General features: G+C 43.6%; 1 protein-coding gene across 1 annotated transcript in view; it reads left to right on the forward strand.

Moving 5' to 3' along the window:
* Window positions 1-19,879, forward strand: part of LOC126198677 (polyamine-transporting ATPase 13A3-like) — a 452,249-nt gene that overhangs the window by 142,931 nt on the left and 289,439 nt on the right. The window contains exon 2 of the mRNA XM_049935173.1: window positions 13,932-14,002. Coding sequence (XP_049791130.1) covers window positions 13,932-14,002 — 71 coding nt within the window. The remainder of the gene's footprint in view (window positions 1-13,931; window positions 14,003-19,879) is intronic.

The following is a 19,879-nucleotide window of genomic DNA, read 5'->3' on the forward strand; positions in this document are numbered from 1 at the left end:
CTCATCACTGAAGACAACTCTACTCCAGTGAATGAGATTCCAGACAGAAGACGTGTCTGGATACAGCCCAGACAGCGGAGGGTACCAAACCGACTGTGGCCCGCCATACGGCCCGACAAACAGGAGTGATGGTCAGGGGTGCCACTTCTGTTCATAGCAGGACGCGCTTTGGTTGTCACTATGACGCCCTTACAGCACCACTGTATGTCGACGATATTCTACGCCCCGTTTCGTTGCCCTTCAAGGCAAGGCACCGAGCACGATAAAACCCGCCCGCAGACAGCGAGAGTTTATACTGCTTGTATTCGTGCCTGCCAAACCCTGCCTCGGCCACCTAGGTTGCCGAATGTCTTCCCAATTGAGAATGTTTGAAGTATTATGGGCAGGACACGCCAACCAACCCATGATTTTAACTATCGAACGCGCCAACTGGACAGAATGTGGCACGATACCCCTCCGGAGGACACTGTAGCAGCCCTTTTTCTGTTTTCGCTTTTTCGTCTAATAGGTGAAAGTTTGATTTTATTTTTTACACATTGACTGTCATTGAAGGGTTTTACTTTTATTTAATATTGTCCCGGCTAAGTATCAGTTTGATTACTTTTAAAACCCAATGTTAAACGTGGGTCACTACACGTATAGTCTTCCCAACTCTGAGAGAAAAAGTCTTTAGTAGCTTTACCACCATTGTTTACAGACGACGATACTTTAACCTTTCGTTCAATTGTTTTAGTTACGAATCGCTAGTTTGTTCTTGGCATAGATAACGTAACCTTAACGTTTATTAATCTAAGTTAAATTAATGTTCAAGACTTGTATTATGTTTCAAATTAACAACGTCAGTTTATTGACAAGAATTATTAATAAATACGTTCACTCATACGACATCATTCAAAGAAGTTCTTTAATTAGATGTCTAAGTAGGATTCCCGCTAGCATCAGAGATGTTAGATAATATCCTGTCACTTTCGGTAAATAAGTTATTTCTATTTAATATCCGCAAACTGTCATTAACTATGATCACTAGTCGCGTGAAGTTTAAGTTTCCCACTATCACAATTCAAAGTCCGATTCCGTTTAAAATTCTCAATTCAGTAAAGCGTTTAAATATTCACACGAATTGACATTAAAGCCAAAGAGATTACTATTCACCTTCCCGTTTATCTAATCTGATAAATGTCCAAATTAAAGTCTTGAATTGAAAATCCTCAAAAACAATCTCGTCACGATCTATTCTTGATCCCCGTTTAATAAAGTTCCAATTGTTGTTCTCTAAAGCCGTACGTCCTAAATAACTTCCGAACTAGAACGGACTAGAGACTGGAGTATCGTAATTACAACGTATGGCTATTTATACTTTAATAAACACTATCTTTGGTGTCCCAGACCTACGTTCTGTGACTATAATATTGATTTTCTTACGTATTGAAATAACTAATATTTTAATATTTTCTACTGTTTTCCCCCTTCCCATGTTTCTAAAATTTATAATTAAATTTTCCTTTTCTTTTCTTTTGCTTTCTATACTAGATATTTCCCTCTATTTGTTTTTTATTTATTTTTCGTAATTACTACTTGTGGAGGGACTTGGGTCATTTTGTGAAGTGATATTTTAAGGACATGGGAGCTATTTTTGTTTTTTCAACACCGAGAGACGCTGTAGGTGTTACAACACCCAACAACTCTATCAATCAATTACAGGCCGAATAACTGCTTGCATAATAGCCAAAGGCGAATCAGCGCGTTACTGACTTTTTTTTTTTTTTTTTTTTTTTTTTTACGGTCGATACTTCATAGAAAACGGCATACGAATAACTAGACTCAAGAGTAGTAGCGAAACCTGCCAACGTACCTCTTTACTTTCACGTTCAGAACAGATATCGCCGTAGGGAACACCTACACTCCTGGAAATGGAAAAAAGAACACATTGACACCGGTGTGTCAGACCCACCATACTTGCTCCGGACACTGCGAGAGGGCTGTACAAGCAATGATCACACGCACGGCACAGCGGACACACCAGGAACCGCGGTGTTGGTCGTCGAATGGCGCTAGCTGCGCAGCATTTGTGCACCGCCGCCGTCAGTGTCAGCCAGTTTGCCGTGGCATACGGAGCTCCATCGCAGTCTTTAACACTGGTAGCATGCCGCGACAGCGTGGACGTGAACCGTATGTGCAGTTGACGGACTTTGAGCGAGGGCGTATAGTGGGCATGCGGGAGGCCGGGTGGACATACCGCCGAATTGCTCAACACGTGGGGCGTGAGGCCTCCACAGTACATCGATGTTGTCGCCAGTGGTCGGCGGAAGGTGCACGTGCCCGTCGACCTGGGACCGGACCGCAGCGACGCACGGATGCACGCCAAGACCGTAGGATCCTACGCAGTGCCGTAGGGGACCGCACCGCCACTTCCCAGCAAATTAGGGACACTGTTGCTCCTGGGGTATCGGCGAGGACCATTCGCAACAGTCTCCATGAAGCTGGGCTACGGTCCCGCACACCGTTAGGCCGTCTTCCGCTCACGCCCCAACATCGTGCAGCCCGCCTCCAGTGGTGTCGCGACAGGCGTGAATGGAGGGACGAATGGAGACGTGTCGTCTTCAGCGATGAGAGTCGCTTCTGCCTTGGTGCCAATGATGGTCGTATGCGTGTTTGGCGCCGTGCAGGTGAGCGCCACAATCAGGACTGCATACGACCGAGGCACACAGGGCCAACATCCGGCCTCATGGTGTGGGGAGCGATCTCCTACACTGGCCGTACACCACTGGTGATCGTCGAGGGGACACTGAATAGTGCACGGTACATCCAAACCGTCATCGAACCAATCGTTCTACCATTCCTAGACCGGCAAGGGAACTTGCTGTTCCAACAGGACAATGCACGTCCGCATGTATCCCGTGCCACCCAACGTGCTCTAGAAGGTGTAAGTCAACTACCCTGGCCAGCAAGATCTCCGGATCTGTCCCCCATTGAGCATGTTTGGGACTGGATGAAGCGTCGTCTCACGCGGTCTGCACGTCCAGCACGAACGCTGGTCCAACTGAGGCGCCAGGTGGAAATGGCATGGCAAGCCGTTCCACAGGACTACATCCAGCATCTCTACGATCGTCTCCATGGGAGAATAGCAGCCTGCATTGCTGCGAAAGGTGGATATACACTGTACTAGTGCCGACATTGTGCATGCTCTGTTGCCTGTGTCTATGTGCCTGTGGTTCTGTCAGTGTGATCATGTGATGTATCTGACCCCAGGAATGTGTCAATAAAGTTTCCCCTTCCTGGGACAATGAATTCACGGTGTTCTTATTTCAATTTCCAGGAGTGTATATCCTACCAGGTCAGTACCTATAACGATTACTAACGCGTATTAACAGATAAGCGCTTAACTGTCACTAATGTCCGCACATATCGACTGCGAACAACTTTTGTGCCGCACTGATTGCGTGTCATGTCGTAACGAGCATAAAATGACAAATGCAAGTAATTAACAAACAGTGGGTCTGGAGAACGGGTCACTAAACTGCTCTATTAAATGAGTTAGAAAAAGGCCTGTGATAACGCTGTCTTCTTGATATCACTATAGACGTTATAAACGTAAGCAGCTTACCCTCCTAGTGCCGGACAGCATTTCGAGGTGGCTCAACAAAAAGTGGACGTTGCTCTCGGGTAACCTTGATCAGAAGGCTTCCCAGAACTGCAGCACCATAACTTATGTCAGAGGAGTGATTGTGAAACGTGACCTTCACAAAGTTAAATCGCTGTCGAGGTTACCTGTACGGTTGAAGACTTAATGTTTTATTCATCGTCAGCAAAGTCGAGATACTTGTTATCGTTATTTATTTATAAGTCCTGAGAAATCTGATAGTGAATGAAGTTGGATCGGGTGTCCTTTACTTTTGCAACTCCTCCTAGTTTGCGTTTGCTGTATATATCCACGTCCTTTCTCAGCCTTTCACACTCTGATCATCACCGTCATTAGCCATTGGATATCCACTGCTATATAAAGGACTCCTCCGGACTTCTCTCTCGTTATCTTCGGCTACATGCATCCATGTTGTTTTAGCATGTTTTCTAATATCATCCACTCATTTCCAATTAGCTCGTCGACTCGATCTTTCATTAAGTCTTAGAAGCGAGCAAGGAACTTACCTGGTAAGCCTACCATCTGTTTGCCTGCTTACGTGCTCAACCCATGACCATTTAATTTTCGCCGCGGTCCTTTGCATCATCACGTCCAGCATATACCAAGCAAACAAAGTATGAGCTTACCGAATATCATGGTCAATATTCAGGGATGTGATAGAAACGATCATTTGAAACAGAAAATTTCATACGAACATATGCCCTAATCCGCACTGTTTCCGAGATAGTACCCATTTAATGTACAGTGTCAATTTTACTCCCGTACGCATGTACAACAGTCAGTAAACATAATTTTTACAATGTATCAATTGCAAAATATGAATTTCTAACACATTTCCCTCTACGCATTATCGTACACGTCACATTACAGCTGTTACATAGTTCACAATAAATGTTCGAGTATACCACCTTCAACCTCAATGAATCTGACTTTAACGCATTTTTGCGCTATTGGGAGAACATGTGTTGCTTGCCTCAATGCCTCTGAATGTCCCTTAATGAGGAGAGCAGTGTTCTCAATGCTACCAGGCAGTTAATCCCGCATATTCACCTTTCATTTGTACACCTCAGACTTAATGCAGTCCCACAAACAAACATCTAATGGTGTAAGGTTTAGCGGTCTTAGTGGCCAGTTAACTGCACTGCTACGACCAAGACAGCAATTGGGATAACTGAATTTGAGACGTTCCCTCATTCGCCTGGTAAAATGTAGACGGGCTCCTTCACGCTAGAAGTACATTCCTGTCTGCGTAGCCAAAGAAACATCCTCAAGATTTTCAACAAACGAATTTTCCAGAAAATGTAATTAATTCTGTCCCCTCACACGCTTTTCTTAAATGATTGCACCTATCAACACATTATCGATCATGCCGACTCCGCATGTATCCAAAACAAAAAAACAAAAAGTTCAAATGTGTGTGAAATCTTATGGGACTTAACTGCTAAGGTCATCAGTCCCTAAGCTTACACACTACTTAACCTAAATTATCCTAAGGACAAACACACACACACACACACACACACACACAAACACACACACACACACACCCATTCCCGAGGGAGGACTCGAATCTCCGCCGGGACCAGCCGCACAGTCCATGACTGCAGCGCCTTAGACCGCTCCACTAATCCCGCGCGGCTATCCGAAACATTGATCGAAAAACGAATATGGAAATTGGTTTCCGCTGTAGCGTGTAGATTTTCCTGGCACTTTCGATGATTATTACGTGTGTTGTTGATTCCATTCCATATATACGGTGCTTCGTTAGTGAATAATGTTGATGAAAGCAAGTAAGGATCGTCATTTGACCAGCGAAAACACACCACGGACAACTGTGCGTTCAGCGGACTAGTTTAATGGCTGAAGGACATCTCTTGTAAAGAGGTTGAAAGCAACGACGTAGGTTCAGATAGAACAAAACGTCAAAATGGTTGGGTGGATAAAACTCATATGTACGCGCCAGTAGGCCAGAAACAAATTAAATGTGCTCAATATCAGAAAACTATTACAAAGTGGACCATATGTCCATATTAATTTTTGCTTCAAATGAGCGTTCCTGTTATGTCCGTGAATACTTACTATTCATCCTGGTACACAAAGTATCAATGACCTTGTGGATAAAGATGGTAGACCCGCGAGGATACTCGCGGATGATGCTGAAGATACCAGTGCCAGAAGGCTAGCACAAATCAGAAAGATTCGCAGAGAATCAGCAAATGGTGCAGGCACTAGCAGTTGCCCTTGGACGTTGTATAGATGTTTACAAAAATGGCTCTGAGCACTATGGGACTTAACTTCTGAGGTCATCAGTCCCCTAGAACTTAGAACTACTTAAACCTAACTAACCTAAGGACATCACGCACACCCATGCCCGAGGCAGGATTCGAACCCGCGACCGTAGCGGTCGCGCGGTTCCAGACTGTAGCGCCTAGAACCGCTCGACCACCCCTGCCGGCAGATGTATACACTGAGGTGACAAGAGCCGTGGGATACCTCCTAATGCCGTGTCGAATCTCCTTTTGCCCGGCGTAGTGGGGCAACTCAACGTGGCGTTGTCACTGCAAGTCCCACGTAGAAATATTGAGCCATGCTGTGTAGGACTTTGTGTACGAACTGAGCTCTCAATTATGTCCCATAAATGTTCCAAGGGATTCATGTCGGGTGAACTGGATGTCCACACTATTTGCTCTAAATGTAAGGAAAGTTTTAAACCAATCGCCAACAATTGTGACTCAGTGACAGGGCACATTGTCATCCATAGAAATTCCATTGTTGTTTGGGGCCGGTGTGGCCGAGCGGTTCTAGGCGCTTCAGTGTGGAACCGCGCGACCGCTACAGTTGCGGGTTCGAATCCTGCCTCGGGCATGGATGTGTGTGATGTCCTTAGGTTAGTTAGGTTCAAGTAGTTCTAAGTTCTAGGGGACTGATGACCTCAGAAGTTAAGTGCCATAGTGCTCAGACCCATTTGAACCATTTTTTGTTGTTTGGCACATGAAGTTCCATGCGGCTTTTCGCGGATGATGCTGTAGTAACAGAGAAGTTGCAGCATTAGAAAATTGCAGCGAAATGCAGGAAGATCTCCATCGGATAGGCACTTGGTGCAGGGAGTGGCAATTGACCCTTAACATAGACAAATGTAATCTATTGCGAATACATAGAAAGAAGGATCCTTTATTGTATGATTATATGATAGCGGAACAAACACTGGTAGCAGTTACTTCTGTATGGGAGTGTGCGTGCGGAAGGATTTGAAGTGGAATGATCGTATAAAATTAATTGTTGGTAAGGCGGGTACCAGTTTGAGATTCATTGGGAGACTCCTTAGGAAATGTAGTCCATCAACAAAGGAGGTGGCTTACAAAACACTTGTTCGACCTATACTTGAGTATTGCTCATCAGTGTGAGATCTGTACCAGGTCGTGTTGACGGACGAGATACAGAAGATCCAAAGAAGAGCGGCGCGTTTCGTCACAGGGTTATTTGGTAAGCGTGATAGCGTTACGAAGATGTTTAGCAAACTCAAGTGGCAGAATCTGCAAGAGAGGCGCTCTGCATCGCGGTGTAGCTTGCTGTCCAGGTTTCGAGAGGGTGCGTTTCTGGATGAGGTATCGAATATATTGCTTCCCCCTACTTATAACTCCCGTGGAGATCACGAATGTAAAATTAGAGAGATTCGAGCGCGCACGGAGGCTTTCCGGCAGTCGTTATTCCCGCGAACCATACGCGACTGGAACAGGAAAGGGAGGTAATGACAGTGGCACGTAAAGTGCCCTCCGCCACACACCGTTGGGTGGCTTGCGGAGTATAAATGTACATGTAGATGTAGATGCCCAAGAATTGCTGAAAATGGTCTACAGGTAGCCGAACATCCAGAGGACCCAGTCAATTGCGTGTAAACACAGCTCACACCATCATGGAGCCACCGCCAGCTTGCACAGTGCCTTGTTGACAATCTGGTTCCATGGCTTCGTGGGGTCTGTGCCACACTCAAATCCTGCTGTCAGCTCTTACCAACGGAAATCGGGGCTCATCTGACCAGACCAAGGTTTACCAGTAGTGCAAGATCCAATCGATACAGTCACGTGCCTAGGAGAGATGCAGCAGGCGTTATCGTGCTCTTAGCAAAGGCGCTCGCATCTGTCTTTTGCTGCCACGGCCCATTAATGCCAAATTTATCCACACTGTCCTAACGGATATGTTCGTCTATTGTCACAGATTGATTTATGCGGTTATTTCAGGCGGTGTTGCTTGTCTGTTAGCACTGACAGCTGTATGCAAACGCCGCTGCTCTCCGTCGTTAAGTGAAGGCCATGGCCACTCCTGACACTGTGGAATATTGAATTCCCTAACGATTTCCAAAATGGATTGTCCTATGCGTCGAGATCAAACTACTATTCCACGTCCAAAGTCTGGTTGGTTCAAATGGCTCTGAGCACTATGGGACTCAACTGCTGAGCTCATTAGTCCCCTAGAACTTAGAACTAGTTAAACCTAACTAACCTAAGGACATCACACACATCCATGCCCGAGGCAGGATTCGAACCTGCGACCGTAGCGGTCTCGCGGTTCCAGACTGCAGCGCCAGAACCGCGCGGCCACTTCGGCCGGCCCAAAGTCTGGTAATTCCTGTCGTGAGGCCATGTAAAAGTAGGAAATCTTTTCACAAGAATCACCTGAGTACAAATGACAGCTCCGCCAATGCACTGGCCTCTTATACTTCGTGTGTGCGCGATACTACCGCCGTGTGTATATGTGCGTGTCGCTGTCCCGTGACTTTGTCATCTTAGTGTAAATAGACGAGGAAATCGATTACGCTGTTGGCGGCAAAACACTAGAAGCGGTAACTATCGTAAAATACATAGAATTAATTGTCCTTAACTTGAATGACCACTTAAAACACAGTGTAGGTAAAGCAGATACAAGACTGGTTCATTGGGGGAATCTTAACTAAATGTAATTAACTTAAAAATACTTGCGCAAGCGATTATTTAGTGCTCCTCATCAATTTCAGTATCTTACTATGTTGGACTATGAGGAGATATAGAGAACACCCTAATAAAACCACCGCGTTTCGTAACGGATCGTTTAGCCAGTGCGAGAGGGTTATGGAGAAGCTCAACAAACTCCATTCGCAGACGGTACAAGAGAGGTGCTTTGCATCACGGAGGAGATGAGGTTTGAAATTCCAGGAGTGTATGTTCCAAGAAGGTTCGGACAACATGTTAATTCCTTCCATATATGTTTCGCGAAATGTCCACGACAGGAAATGGTTCAAATGGCTCTGAGCACTATGGGACTTAACATCTGTGGTCATCAGTCCCCTAGAACTGAGAACTACTTAAACCTAACTAACCTAAGGACATCGCACACATCCATGCCCGAGGAAGGATTCGAACCTGCGACCGTAGCGGTCACGCGGTTCCAGACTGAAGCGCCAACAACCGCACGGCCACACCGGCCGGCACACGACAGGAAAAAACAGAAAGTAGAGTTCATACAAAGATTTACCGACAGTCCTTCACCCAACGTCAAACTCGCGAATAGAACTCTCCTAGTAACTTCCCACATCCGTCTCTGTTCACTGCACACTGTGGAATGCTCAATTTGTGGAATGTCTTTCTCGTTTTAAGACCGCTACTGGCTGACAAAATTTAGAACTGCAATAAAAAGTAATACTAAGGTTTCCGTTTCGGACGCATGCGGAGTCTAATTTTGAAATCCCCGTTTAGTTCACCAAAAGAGCTCAAGGTTATTTTTACTCCTCTTACTTTTTTTCATTTGCTATCTGTCTATCTGTTCCTGGTCTTCAACTGTTCGAATTACAAAAACTCATAAATTTTTACTTTTAACTATTTTCTTTCGGGTATATTTGTATATATTCCGCTAACTGAGGAAGGTGTTCAGATCATGAAGGAATAAAAGCCAACGGTAAAAAAGATATGTCGTGTTAGATGTGTTGATGACATCGTGATAGTTGCAGACTCCGATAGAGAACTTTGGAAATTAAAAGTGAGCGAACGGGTAACAAAAGTAATGGCAGTACGGGAAAATAAAGGAGAAACTAAAACTAATATGAAAACTGATAACGTCAGAACTGATCAAGGGAAACAGGGAAACAGTTTTGTTACCTCGGTAGTAAATCAAAAAGCACCATAGATGCTTGACGGAAGCGAAGGATTTCACTGCCAAAAAACATTTTAACCAGCAAACATGCAATTATAGATATCACAAAAGCCTAAATTAATTGCGTGGAGCAAACTGTTCTATGGAAGTGAAAGTTGGGCTCCCGGTAAATTGGAAAGGAATCGACTTGAAGCTGCTGAAATATGGACATGGAGGGAAATGACAAGAACGAGCTCGACGGAAAGAAAAACCAATTGGGAACTTTTAAGAGAGGTGAACGAAGAGACAAGATTATTAAATGGAATTGGAAATATAAAAATAAAATCTGCTGGACATGTCATCATCAGACGCAACAAATTCTTCATTAATATTCTTAAAGGAAAAGTACTGTGAAAGAATGTAAAAGGACGGTCTAGAAAGAAGTACTTGGAAGACTTCGAGAACAGGACAGGATGTGGAAATTACATGGAACTGAAACGAACAGACAGTGACACAAGGAAGTGGTTGCATCGACTAAGCATTCGGGTTAGAACATACAGGGTGATTTTTTCCACCGTGTAAAAATTCTAAGGATTGATCGATCAGAGGATACGGAACAAAAAAGGTCTAATGATCGTATGTCCGGAAATTCATGGTTTCCATGCTAAAGACCATTTATTCAGTCATCCACTATTACAGAGACTGCGGTCTAATACGCGCTGTACCATGTAGCCACAGTTACAGTGTGTGTTGAAACTGATAGCATGTGCCTCGACGCGTGCGTGAACGCGCCGTATCATGTTCTGTCTCGCATGTTCACATCAGCCAGGCTGCATCCGAACATTGTTGAAGGCAGCATGAATAAGCTGCTCCAGTGTCCTACATTTGTAATGGGCTCTGCGTACACGATACTTTTGAGATGGCGCCATAACCGGAAATCATTACGGGTTGAAATGTTCAAAAATGCTCAAATGTGTGTGAATTCATAAGAGACCAAACTCCTGCTGTCATCGATCCCTAGACTTACACACTACTTAAACTAGCTTACGCTAAGAACACCACACCCATGCCCGAAAGATGACTGAAACCTCTGGAGGTGGCGGAGGGGGGAAGGGGGGGGGGGTTGAAATCCGGTCAACGAGCAGGCCATGCAACTGGACCCCCTTGTCCGATCCAACGAACAGAGAAGGCACGATTGAGATGCGTCCGGACGTTAACGGCGAAGTGGGCTGGAGCGCCATCATGCAGCAGCCACATAACCCTTCGAATCATCACTGGCACTTCTTCCAGCAGGGGAGGCAAGAAACGCCGATAGTTCCGGCCTGTGAGGCGACGTGGAACTGATCGGAAAATACGGCCGCCAGTAATCCTGGGCCACACGTTCCGCCTGCACCGATGATTCACTGTTATCATACCATGGGGGTTCTGCATACTAGCTACTAGCCCACAGATGACTGTTATGAAAGCTGAACGTACCACTCCGCGGAAAGATGGCCTCATTTGTGAACAGGAAGGATGACACAAATCCCAGAATCGCGGTTGCCTGTAGAAGAAACCAGTGACAAAACTGCTCCTGGTGTGGAAAGTCTGCCGGTAGTAAGCCCTGCACACGCTGTGAGTGATGAGGGTAGTAGCAATTGTAACGGAGCAAGTTCCATACGGTCATCTGGCTTGCCCTGTACTGGTTGGTCAGCTGCCTGGTACTGACATGGCGGTCGCCTTCCCCAGTATTAATCACAGTTTCCTTCAAGTCTAGTGTCCGAATATTTCGGGTACGTTCTTCATGACTTGCCGCTTCCTAAAAGGACCCTGTCTCAGACAAACAGCGAAACACTGTTGCAAAACTTGAATTCTGTGATTGTTGTCGGCGAGGATAGGTCTCCTGCGACAATCTTGCTGCCCGCCGCCCGTTGCCATTAGCCATTCCGTAAGTAAACACCATGTCGGCAAGCTCTCGGTTCGAATCCGAAACCATCGTGTACATCGCTTTATCACATCCACTACAAGGTAAGTTAGCAAGAGAAGTGAATCGGACACAACATTACCAATGACTATGCCAGAAGGGGGCGCTATGGCATGAGGTATGAGGAGCACTACCACCCTCTAGGAGGACACCGCATACTGTAACTGTGGCTGCATGGTGCAGAGAGTAGCCGCGCGGGATTAGCCGAGCGGTCTCAGGCGCTGCAGTCATGGACTGTGCGGCTGGTCCCGGGGGAGGTTCGAGTCCTCCCTCGGGCGTGGGTGTGTGTGTTTGTCCTTAAGATAATTTAGGTTAAGTAGTGTGTAAGATTAGGGACTGAAGAGCTTAGCAGTTAAGTCCCATAAGATTTCACACACATTAGAACATTTTGCAGAGAGTATTAGACCGCAGCCTCTGCAACAAAGTATAATTGTATAAATGGTCTCTAGCATCGAAACTATGCATTTTCGGACGTAAATTTATTCATTACACCTTTTTTCCGTACCCTATCATCGACCAATCCCTAGAGTTTGACCGAGCGAGGTAGCGCAGTGGTTAGCACACTGGACTCGCATTCGGGAGGACGACGGTTCAATCCCGCGTCCGGCCATCCTGATTTAGGTTTTCCGTGATTTCCCTAAATCGCTTCAGGCAAATGCCGGGATGGTTCCTTAGAAAGGGCACGGCCGATATCCCTCCCCATCCTTCTCTAATTCGAGCTTGTGCTCCGTCTCTAATGACCTCGTTGTCGACGGGACGTTAAACAGGAATCTCCTCCTCCTCCTAGAGTTTGTACACGGTGGAAAAATTGACCCTGTACATGTATCTGCATGTTGATCATAAGTCTGGGATAACGTAATACAGCAAATTTTAAAGCACATTTGAAAATATAAGACTATGATGGAGGTCCCGAAAGTAATGCATCGAATGTTTTTTCTTCTAAAATTATTTATTCCACGCAATGAAAATTGTGCATGAAAGAATGATATTTTGACCACGTATCCTATTTTTCCGCCTAATTTCTGTCCACTTCTACGTCCTTACACCAGCAAGACACAACGGTGTGAATGTCCTGTCGGTATCAGATCTTGCTGTGGTCACGAAACTACTACTTTACTGGCCCAAATAAGTACAAGTTGGAAGGGGCTAAGACCGAGCTGCAATGTGGATGGGATAACACTGTCCGTCTCTGTTTAATGATTCGTTCAGAGGCCCTCAAACTAGTGTGAGGCAGAGCGTTATCGTGTTGAATCAAAACGTCCCCTGGAAACCCAATGTTTTCAATATCTTATACATTTCGTATACGAGGCTGGGAGGTCTGTACTTTCCAATATTTTTTATCTAATGTGAAGCAAAATAATTACAATATGATCCAAACTCAAGTAACTTTTTTTGCATTTATTCTTTAAATAATTTCACAAGCTGATTTTACATAAATTTTACTCCAACTTAAATCATTTCTGCTCGAACACCCGCCTTTTCCCTTTTTCTGTCTTCATAGGTCCCCTGACATTACTTTTGGAATGTCACTATCTGTGTTTCTGATTTATCCCCTGAATTACACAAACACTTAAGGAAATCAGACATTACTTATTTAAGATAAGGATAGAAGCTGAAGCAATGAATTAAAAATTGTGCCTTAGACAGGACTTGAACCCAGATCTCCTGCATACTAAACAGATGTGCTAACTACAACATGACCGTAGCACTGTAGCTATCCTCATCCAGTCCCATCCCTAATACACTTCAATTCAGACCTTCATCCCATTTACCACTTCTTAAATCGTCGGTACTGCCGAAGCTGTCTGACATTGGAAAAGTGCACCAGCTTCGTATGTAATTGGAAAATCCTACGTGTACCGTATGTGTATATAATCTATCGATCTGATGACCCAAATTTTATTGGAGACATAAGAGGGCATTGGACTACAATTTTCCATGCAGCTGAGGTGGCTGCAGTGCTACACTGGGGTGGTGCTTAGCACATCTACCTAGTAAGCAGGTGTTCAAGGTCTAGTCATACCACAAATTTCAATCTATTGCCTCAGCTTCTATCCTTATCGATGATAAAGCTGAGACTCATGTGCCACAAGGAAAATGTAGTTCCATTACTTACTTAATTTTCTGTCGCCTTAGTTGCTTTGTCCAAAATTAATTACTATGTTGTAACGCTACTTCATATTTTCTAAATTGTGTGACTTTATTTTTTTTTCTTTTCTGTTTCAGATGCGTCCTTCAAACCAGGAAAGAATGAGAAGAAAGTGGACCTCATCAATGAAGGGGAAGAGGAACAGATGGTGAGCGAATTCGTTAAACTCTCTAAAATTAGTTGTATTAAGGCTTTGGGAACCTCAAACATTTCAAATACAGACCTAGTCAGTAGCTAAAAACTGTTGGAGTTACTTCGAATCTATAGAGACGTAATGTTAGAGGACCGAGTGACTTCAGAGTGGAGCTAGACATAGAACATTTTATTAACGTTCCCAACTGACGTGGGGTTTTGCTTGTGCAACTGGACACACAGTAAGGCGTCTTGTTTAAACATGAAACAAAACAATTCTGGATATACCACAACATCATTTTTGTTTATACGTTGTCTTCGAACAGAAAAATGCTGATGCTTTATTCGGAAACAATAATCATGTCAAGGATGATATCGATTTTTAACACACTGAAAAACTCTCTCTTTGGACAGTAAATAACAATAAAAATCGTAGTAGCCATTTTTTGTGAACAAAACATGTGTAGTTACAACAAGATTTGTTGACCAAAGTAGGTTCAAACATTAAATAAGACTGTTTTAAAGTAGCAAACAAATATCTGATATAGAGGTAAAGAATACAGATGGTATGGAATGATAAGAAAGAAAAAAAAGATTACCGTTCCAATGTGACCAACATATCACGTCAAAATTTGCTTAATTCTTGCACAAAAGACCAATAAGTAATATGTAAATGTAATAAAGGTTGTGTGATTCCAGTCACAAGAGAGAAATAACAAAACATGTAAATATATACTAAATGACATGAAATTATGTTCAAATAAGATTAAGTCACATAAACTTACAAGCATCCATACCAAGATGTATATCTATAGCGTCACAGAAACAGGTACAGTTTGTGAATTAAAAGGGACCATACCGACTAATGGCGAAGTGGATTAGGGAGCGGGAAGGGAGGTTTGGAGAAACTCCAAGGAGTGGATACGGGGAATGTTCGTAAGTGGTAGAAATAGCTTTAAGATTTTGACTGAAACTTAGTTGGGCTTATCCACAGAAACGATACCTAAAAAAAGTGTACAACAAAGGAGTGGACAATCACAGACATTTAGTATCACATAATTTGACATTCGACGCTGGAAAACAATAACTAGCAAAGGGAGAACAATTAACAGAAACACATCAACAGACTGAAATCTCCTGGAGATTAAAAACTGTGTACTTAACAGCGTCTCGAACTCGAAACCTTGACTTACTTTTCCACCTAATTCCTCCCTAATTTGTTATTCAAGGTGACTTAAAAAATTTCTTATATGCTTTTGTTTCGCAGCTTATCACTTAACGTAAGTCCTCCGACTTAAAAAATTATTCTCTTAAGGCTGGGTTCCTGTTGCGTCTTTTTTCGTTATCATACAATTTTCACTAACATAAATAAGTGGCAGGATCGCCATAACTTTGCAAAGCTTTTATCTTACGTCTCGCGTTGTTCACTCTTCTGGTATTCCTTCTGGGGTTCTAACTGTGTACAGATATTTCATCAGCTATTTATGGACACTGAGGTGACAAAAGTCATGCGATAGCGATATGCACACATACAGATGGTGGTAGTATCGTGCACAGAAGGTACAAAAGGGCAGAGTATTGGCGGAGCTGTAATTTGTGCTCAGGTGATTCATGTGAAAAGGTTTTCGACGCAATTATGGCCGCAAGAAGTGAAATAATAGACGCTGAAAACGGAATGATAGTTGTACCTTGACGCATGGACTTTTATTTTATTTTACTTTATTTATTTATTTTTCACTTTTTATTTTTTTTATTTTATTTTATTTTTTTTTTTTTTTTGGAATCGTTAGGGAATTCCGTATAATACCAAATCTAAGGCGTTACCTCTCTTCACGAAGAATACAGTGGCGGACGGCCTTCACTTAACGACCGAGAACAGTGGCGATTGCGTTGTCAGTGCTAACAGACAAGCAACACTGCGTGAAATAACGCAGAAATCAGTGTGGAACATAGGACGAAGGTGTCCATTAAAACATTGCGTCGGAATTTCGCGTTAATTGGCTATGGTAGCAGACAAGTCTGCTGACGGCATGACATCATCTGCAGCGCCTCTCCTGGGCTCGTTACCATATCGGTTAAACCATAGATGACTGGAGAACCATGGCCTGGTCAGATGAGCCTCGATGTCAGTTGCTAAGAGGTGTGGTAGGGTTCGATTGTGGAGCAGACACCACAAAGCCATGGACCCGAGTTGTCAACAAGGCACTGTGCAAGGTGGTGGTGGCTTCATGATTATGTGTTTGCATGGAATGGAGTGAGTCCTCTGACCATGTTCGGCTATTTGTAGACCTTTTTCTGTCATTCATGGACGTCATGTACCCAAATAGCAATGGAATTTTTATGGATGACAATACGCCATGTCACCGGGTCTTAATTGCGGTTGGTTTGAAGAACGTTGTGGACAATTCGAGCGAATGATTTGGCCACCAAGGTCGCCCCACATGAATGCAGTCGAACATTCATGGGACATAATCGAGAGGCCAGTTCGTGCACAAAATCGTGCACCGGCTACACTGTCGCAATTATGGACGGTTATAGAACCAGAATGGCTCAATATTTCTGCAGGGGACTTCCAAAGACGTGTTGCGTCTATGCCACGTCGAATTGCTGCACTAATCTGTACAAAAGAAGGTCCGACACAATATTAGGACGTATCCCATGACTTTTGTCACTTCAGTGTATATGTGGGGTTATTCATAAGTATCTGTGAGGTTGCAGAAGAAAACTGTACAAATACTATAAGAAATATTCAAGTTTTTAAGTGGCACTACAAGTGCTCAGTACCCTTTTTGTGGCGTAGTAAACGTCAGCACTTCCGTGCAGTTCTGTGACATCACTGACACAAATTGCCCGGGAAGGCGCAACAACAGCATTCCTTGTAAATCTGTTCATTTGTTTACCTGTCAGCAGGTGCGGACTAATTCAGTGCGAGAATATGGAGTGGATGATTTGTCTTACATTTTCTGACTGTCTAGGTGTATCCAGTTACCTACGTCAATTAACTTGGTACTAAAACTGTACACTTTTCTTTATGGCTGAATTGCCTGAGGCGATCCTATTTATGATGGGTCTTTTTGCAGTGCCATCCACGAACTTAGTCTTCTACAGAAATGGAAGTCCTGGTATATTGTTTGCAGTTTAAATTTTGCTCTCTGTAAGTTGTATTTGCTATCTCGCATAATCACTATGGCATTAGCAACTGGTAAGCACCCTATTTCAGTTTCCAAAATGAATCTTGCATTCTGTAGCAGAGTGTTCTCTGTACTGAAACCTCCTTTCACATTAAAAATATATCCCTGAGCGATAATGTTTCTGGCCGTGCGGTTCTAGGTGCTGCAGTCTGGAACCGCGAGACCGCAACGGTCGCAGGTTCGAATCCTGCCTGGGGCATGGATGTGTGTGATGTCCTTAGGTTAGTTAGGTTTAACTAGTTCTAAGTTCTAGCGGACTAATGACCTCAGAAGTTGAGTCCCATAGTGCTCAGAGCCTATCGCGGTCAGTGCTCCTACCGTACAGTTTTCGTTCTCAGTGGCTACTTCCAGTACCGTTGAAGTATTCTCAGTACCCCCGTATCGTTGACTAAAATTATGTTGAATAACTCACTTGGTAAAAGCATTTGCTGAGAAAGCAGAGGTTCTGGCTTCGAGTCCCAGGCAGGCACATAGTTGTACTCTTCCATGAAATTTCATAACAGCGCAAACTTCGCTACGCAGTGAAAATTCAATGTGGAATACATCATCTGCCTGCTCGTGACTTCCATTCCTTACTGTGTATACAGAGCTAACTTTCTGAACGGCGAACTTTATCACACACCTACAGTCACCAGCAATCATTTTCGGCGCTACTATTGCGACACGGCGGACGACCCTGGAGGGATAGCTGTCTCTTATGGCAGCCACATTCTGCACTCGTATCTGAGAAGTGTATGGCCTGAAATCTGTTGGAACCGCGAGAAACGTAGACCTACTTTCTGGGAAGCTCTGGTGGTTCAGCTCTGTGCAGTTTCCAAAATAGGTCCTTGAGAAAAATGTTCGTAGTTTCTATGTGTGTTCTGTCTTTCCTTATTTGCAAAATAGAATTGTGGTATCTTCTGAAAGTATAAATTTCTTCTCTAGTCTAGTGACTCAGATTCCGATGTCCGACTTGATGAGAGCGGTGATTCAGACACCGATGATGACGATGACGCCGAGGGCCTATTCTACACAGGGAGTTTTCCTGACTGCAAATGCGGGGAAAACGGACAGTGTACGAAATATTATCACTGCAATCATGAAGATTGCTCTGTCGAACTGTTAGGCCGCGATTTCGCAAAAATAAATATAGATAGTGTGAAGTATGACTGAAATCAATCAGATTTAAAATGTATGTGTTCATACCTCATATTATTCAGGAATAAAATAAATAGTTTACTGTCTTGTATTAAGAAAGTTTCACTTTTTTCTATGAGCTGCCTTAGTTGTAAAGGTTTAATGATTACAATGGTCATCCGGGATTAGCAGAGCGGTCTACCGGCACGGTAACTCAGGGTGTTCGGTCAGAGCATTAGCTTGCCCTCTGTAATAAAAAGAAACTGAGTCAATGGATCAACGACGAACTGAAACAGGTGTCTTGCGACGTCCGCACCGAGCAGATGAAACGAACGAAAACGAACAAAATGAGATATTAAAAAAAAAAAGAAAAGCGGTCTAAGGCGCTGCAGTCATGGACTCTGCGCCTGGTCCCGGCGGAGGTTCGAGTCCTCCCTCGGGCATGTGTGTGTGTGTTTGTCCTTAGGATAATTTAGGTTAAGTAGTGTGTAAGCTTATGGACTGATGACCTTAGCAGTTAAGTCCAATAAGATTTCACACACACATTTTGGATTACAATGAACGTTTATTTATTGTTTGAAAATACGAATCATAGTAAAAGGATGCAAGATATTATCAAACATTCATGGTTAAAATTCGTTTTGAAGGTATTTGACAGATAAAACATCAAAAACTGACTCCTATTATAATAACTATTGCACTTTTACCACCAATAAGTTTTTAAGTTGACCAGTTTTGAAAATCGGTGTGGTGACACACATGTGCCCTGTGTCCTACGAACGTTAACTAGGTCCTTGTTTACATATGAACCTAGGATACTTAGAGCGAAATTTTTGCTTGTAGAGAGGATTTATCGGGACGGAAAATATGGAAAAAATATTACACATTAGTAAAAAATAACATTTACTGTCATGAAAATGAAAAACAGGGACTACCCCATACAACATACATGCAAAAAAATTTAAGATAGTTTCTACACATCATATGGCAGTGTTTTGTTACATTCTAAAAGTGGTTCAAATGGCTCTGAGCACTATGGGACTTAACATCTGAGGTCATCAGTCCCCTAGAACTTAGAACTACTTAAACCTAACTAACCTAAGGACATCACTCACATCCATGCCGGAGGCAGGATTCGAACCTGCGACTGTAGCGGTGGCGCGGTTCCAGACTGAAGCGCCTAGAACCGCTTGGCCACTCCGGCCGTCCTGTTACATTCTATGAAGTTCGTTGGTGTAACTACGTCCTATTAAATACAAATTGTGTTCAAACCAGAATAATTACTAAAGAATGTAATACTGTATCCAAACTGTTATATTGCTAGAGGAGGCCGAATGCACGCGTTAAACTCACGCAGGCTAGAGATAGGTCTGAAACAGGATACGTAATGAATTCTATAAAGAAAAGTAGGTAGCTTCTGGAATACTTAGCTTTAATCCATCATTTGTATACATCGGTCTTGATGAGACATGCTTCATACGATAACTATCAATTGCTATGGCGCCTTGCTAGGTCGTAGCCATTGACTTAGCTGAAGGCTATCCTAACTATCTGCTCTGCAAATGAGCGAGGCTTCGTCAGTGTGC

The sequence above is a fragment of the Schistocerca nitens genome, chromosome 8 (assembly GCF_023898315.1).
Source record: "Schistocerca nitens isolate TAMUIC-IGC-003100 chromosome 8, iqSchNite1.1, whole genome shotgun sequence".
Taxonomy (NCBI): domain Eukaryota; kingdom Metazoa; phylum Arthropoda; class Insecta; order Orthoptera; family Acrididae; genus Schistocerca; species Schistocerca nitens.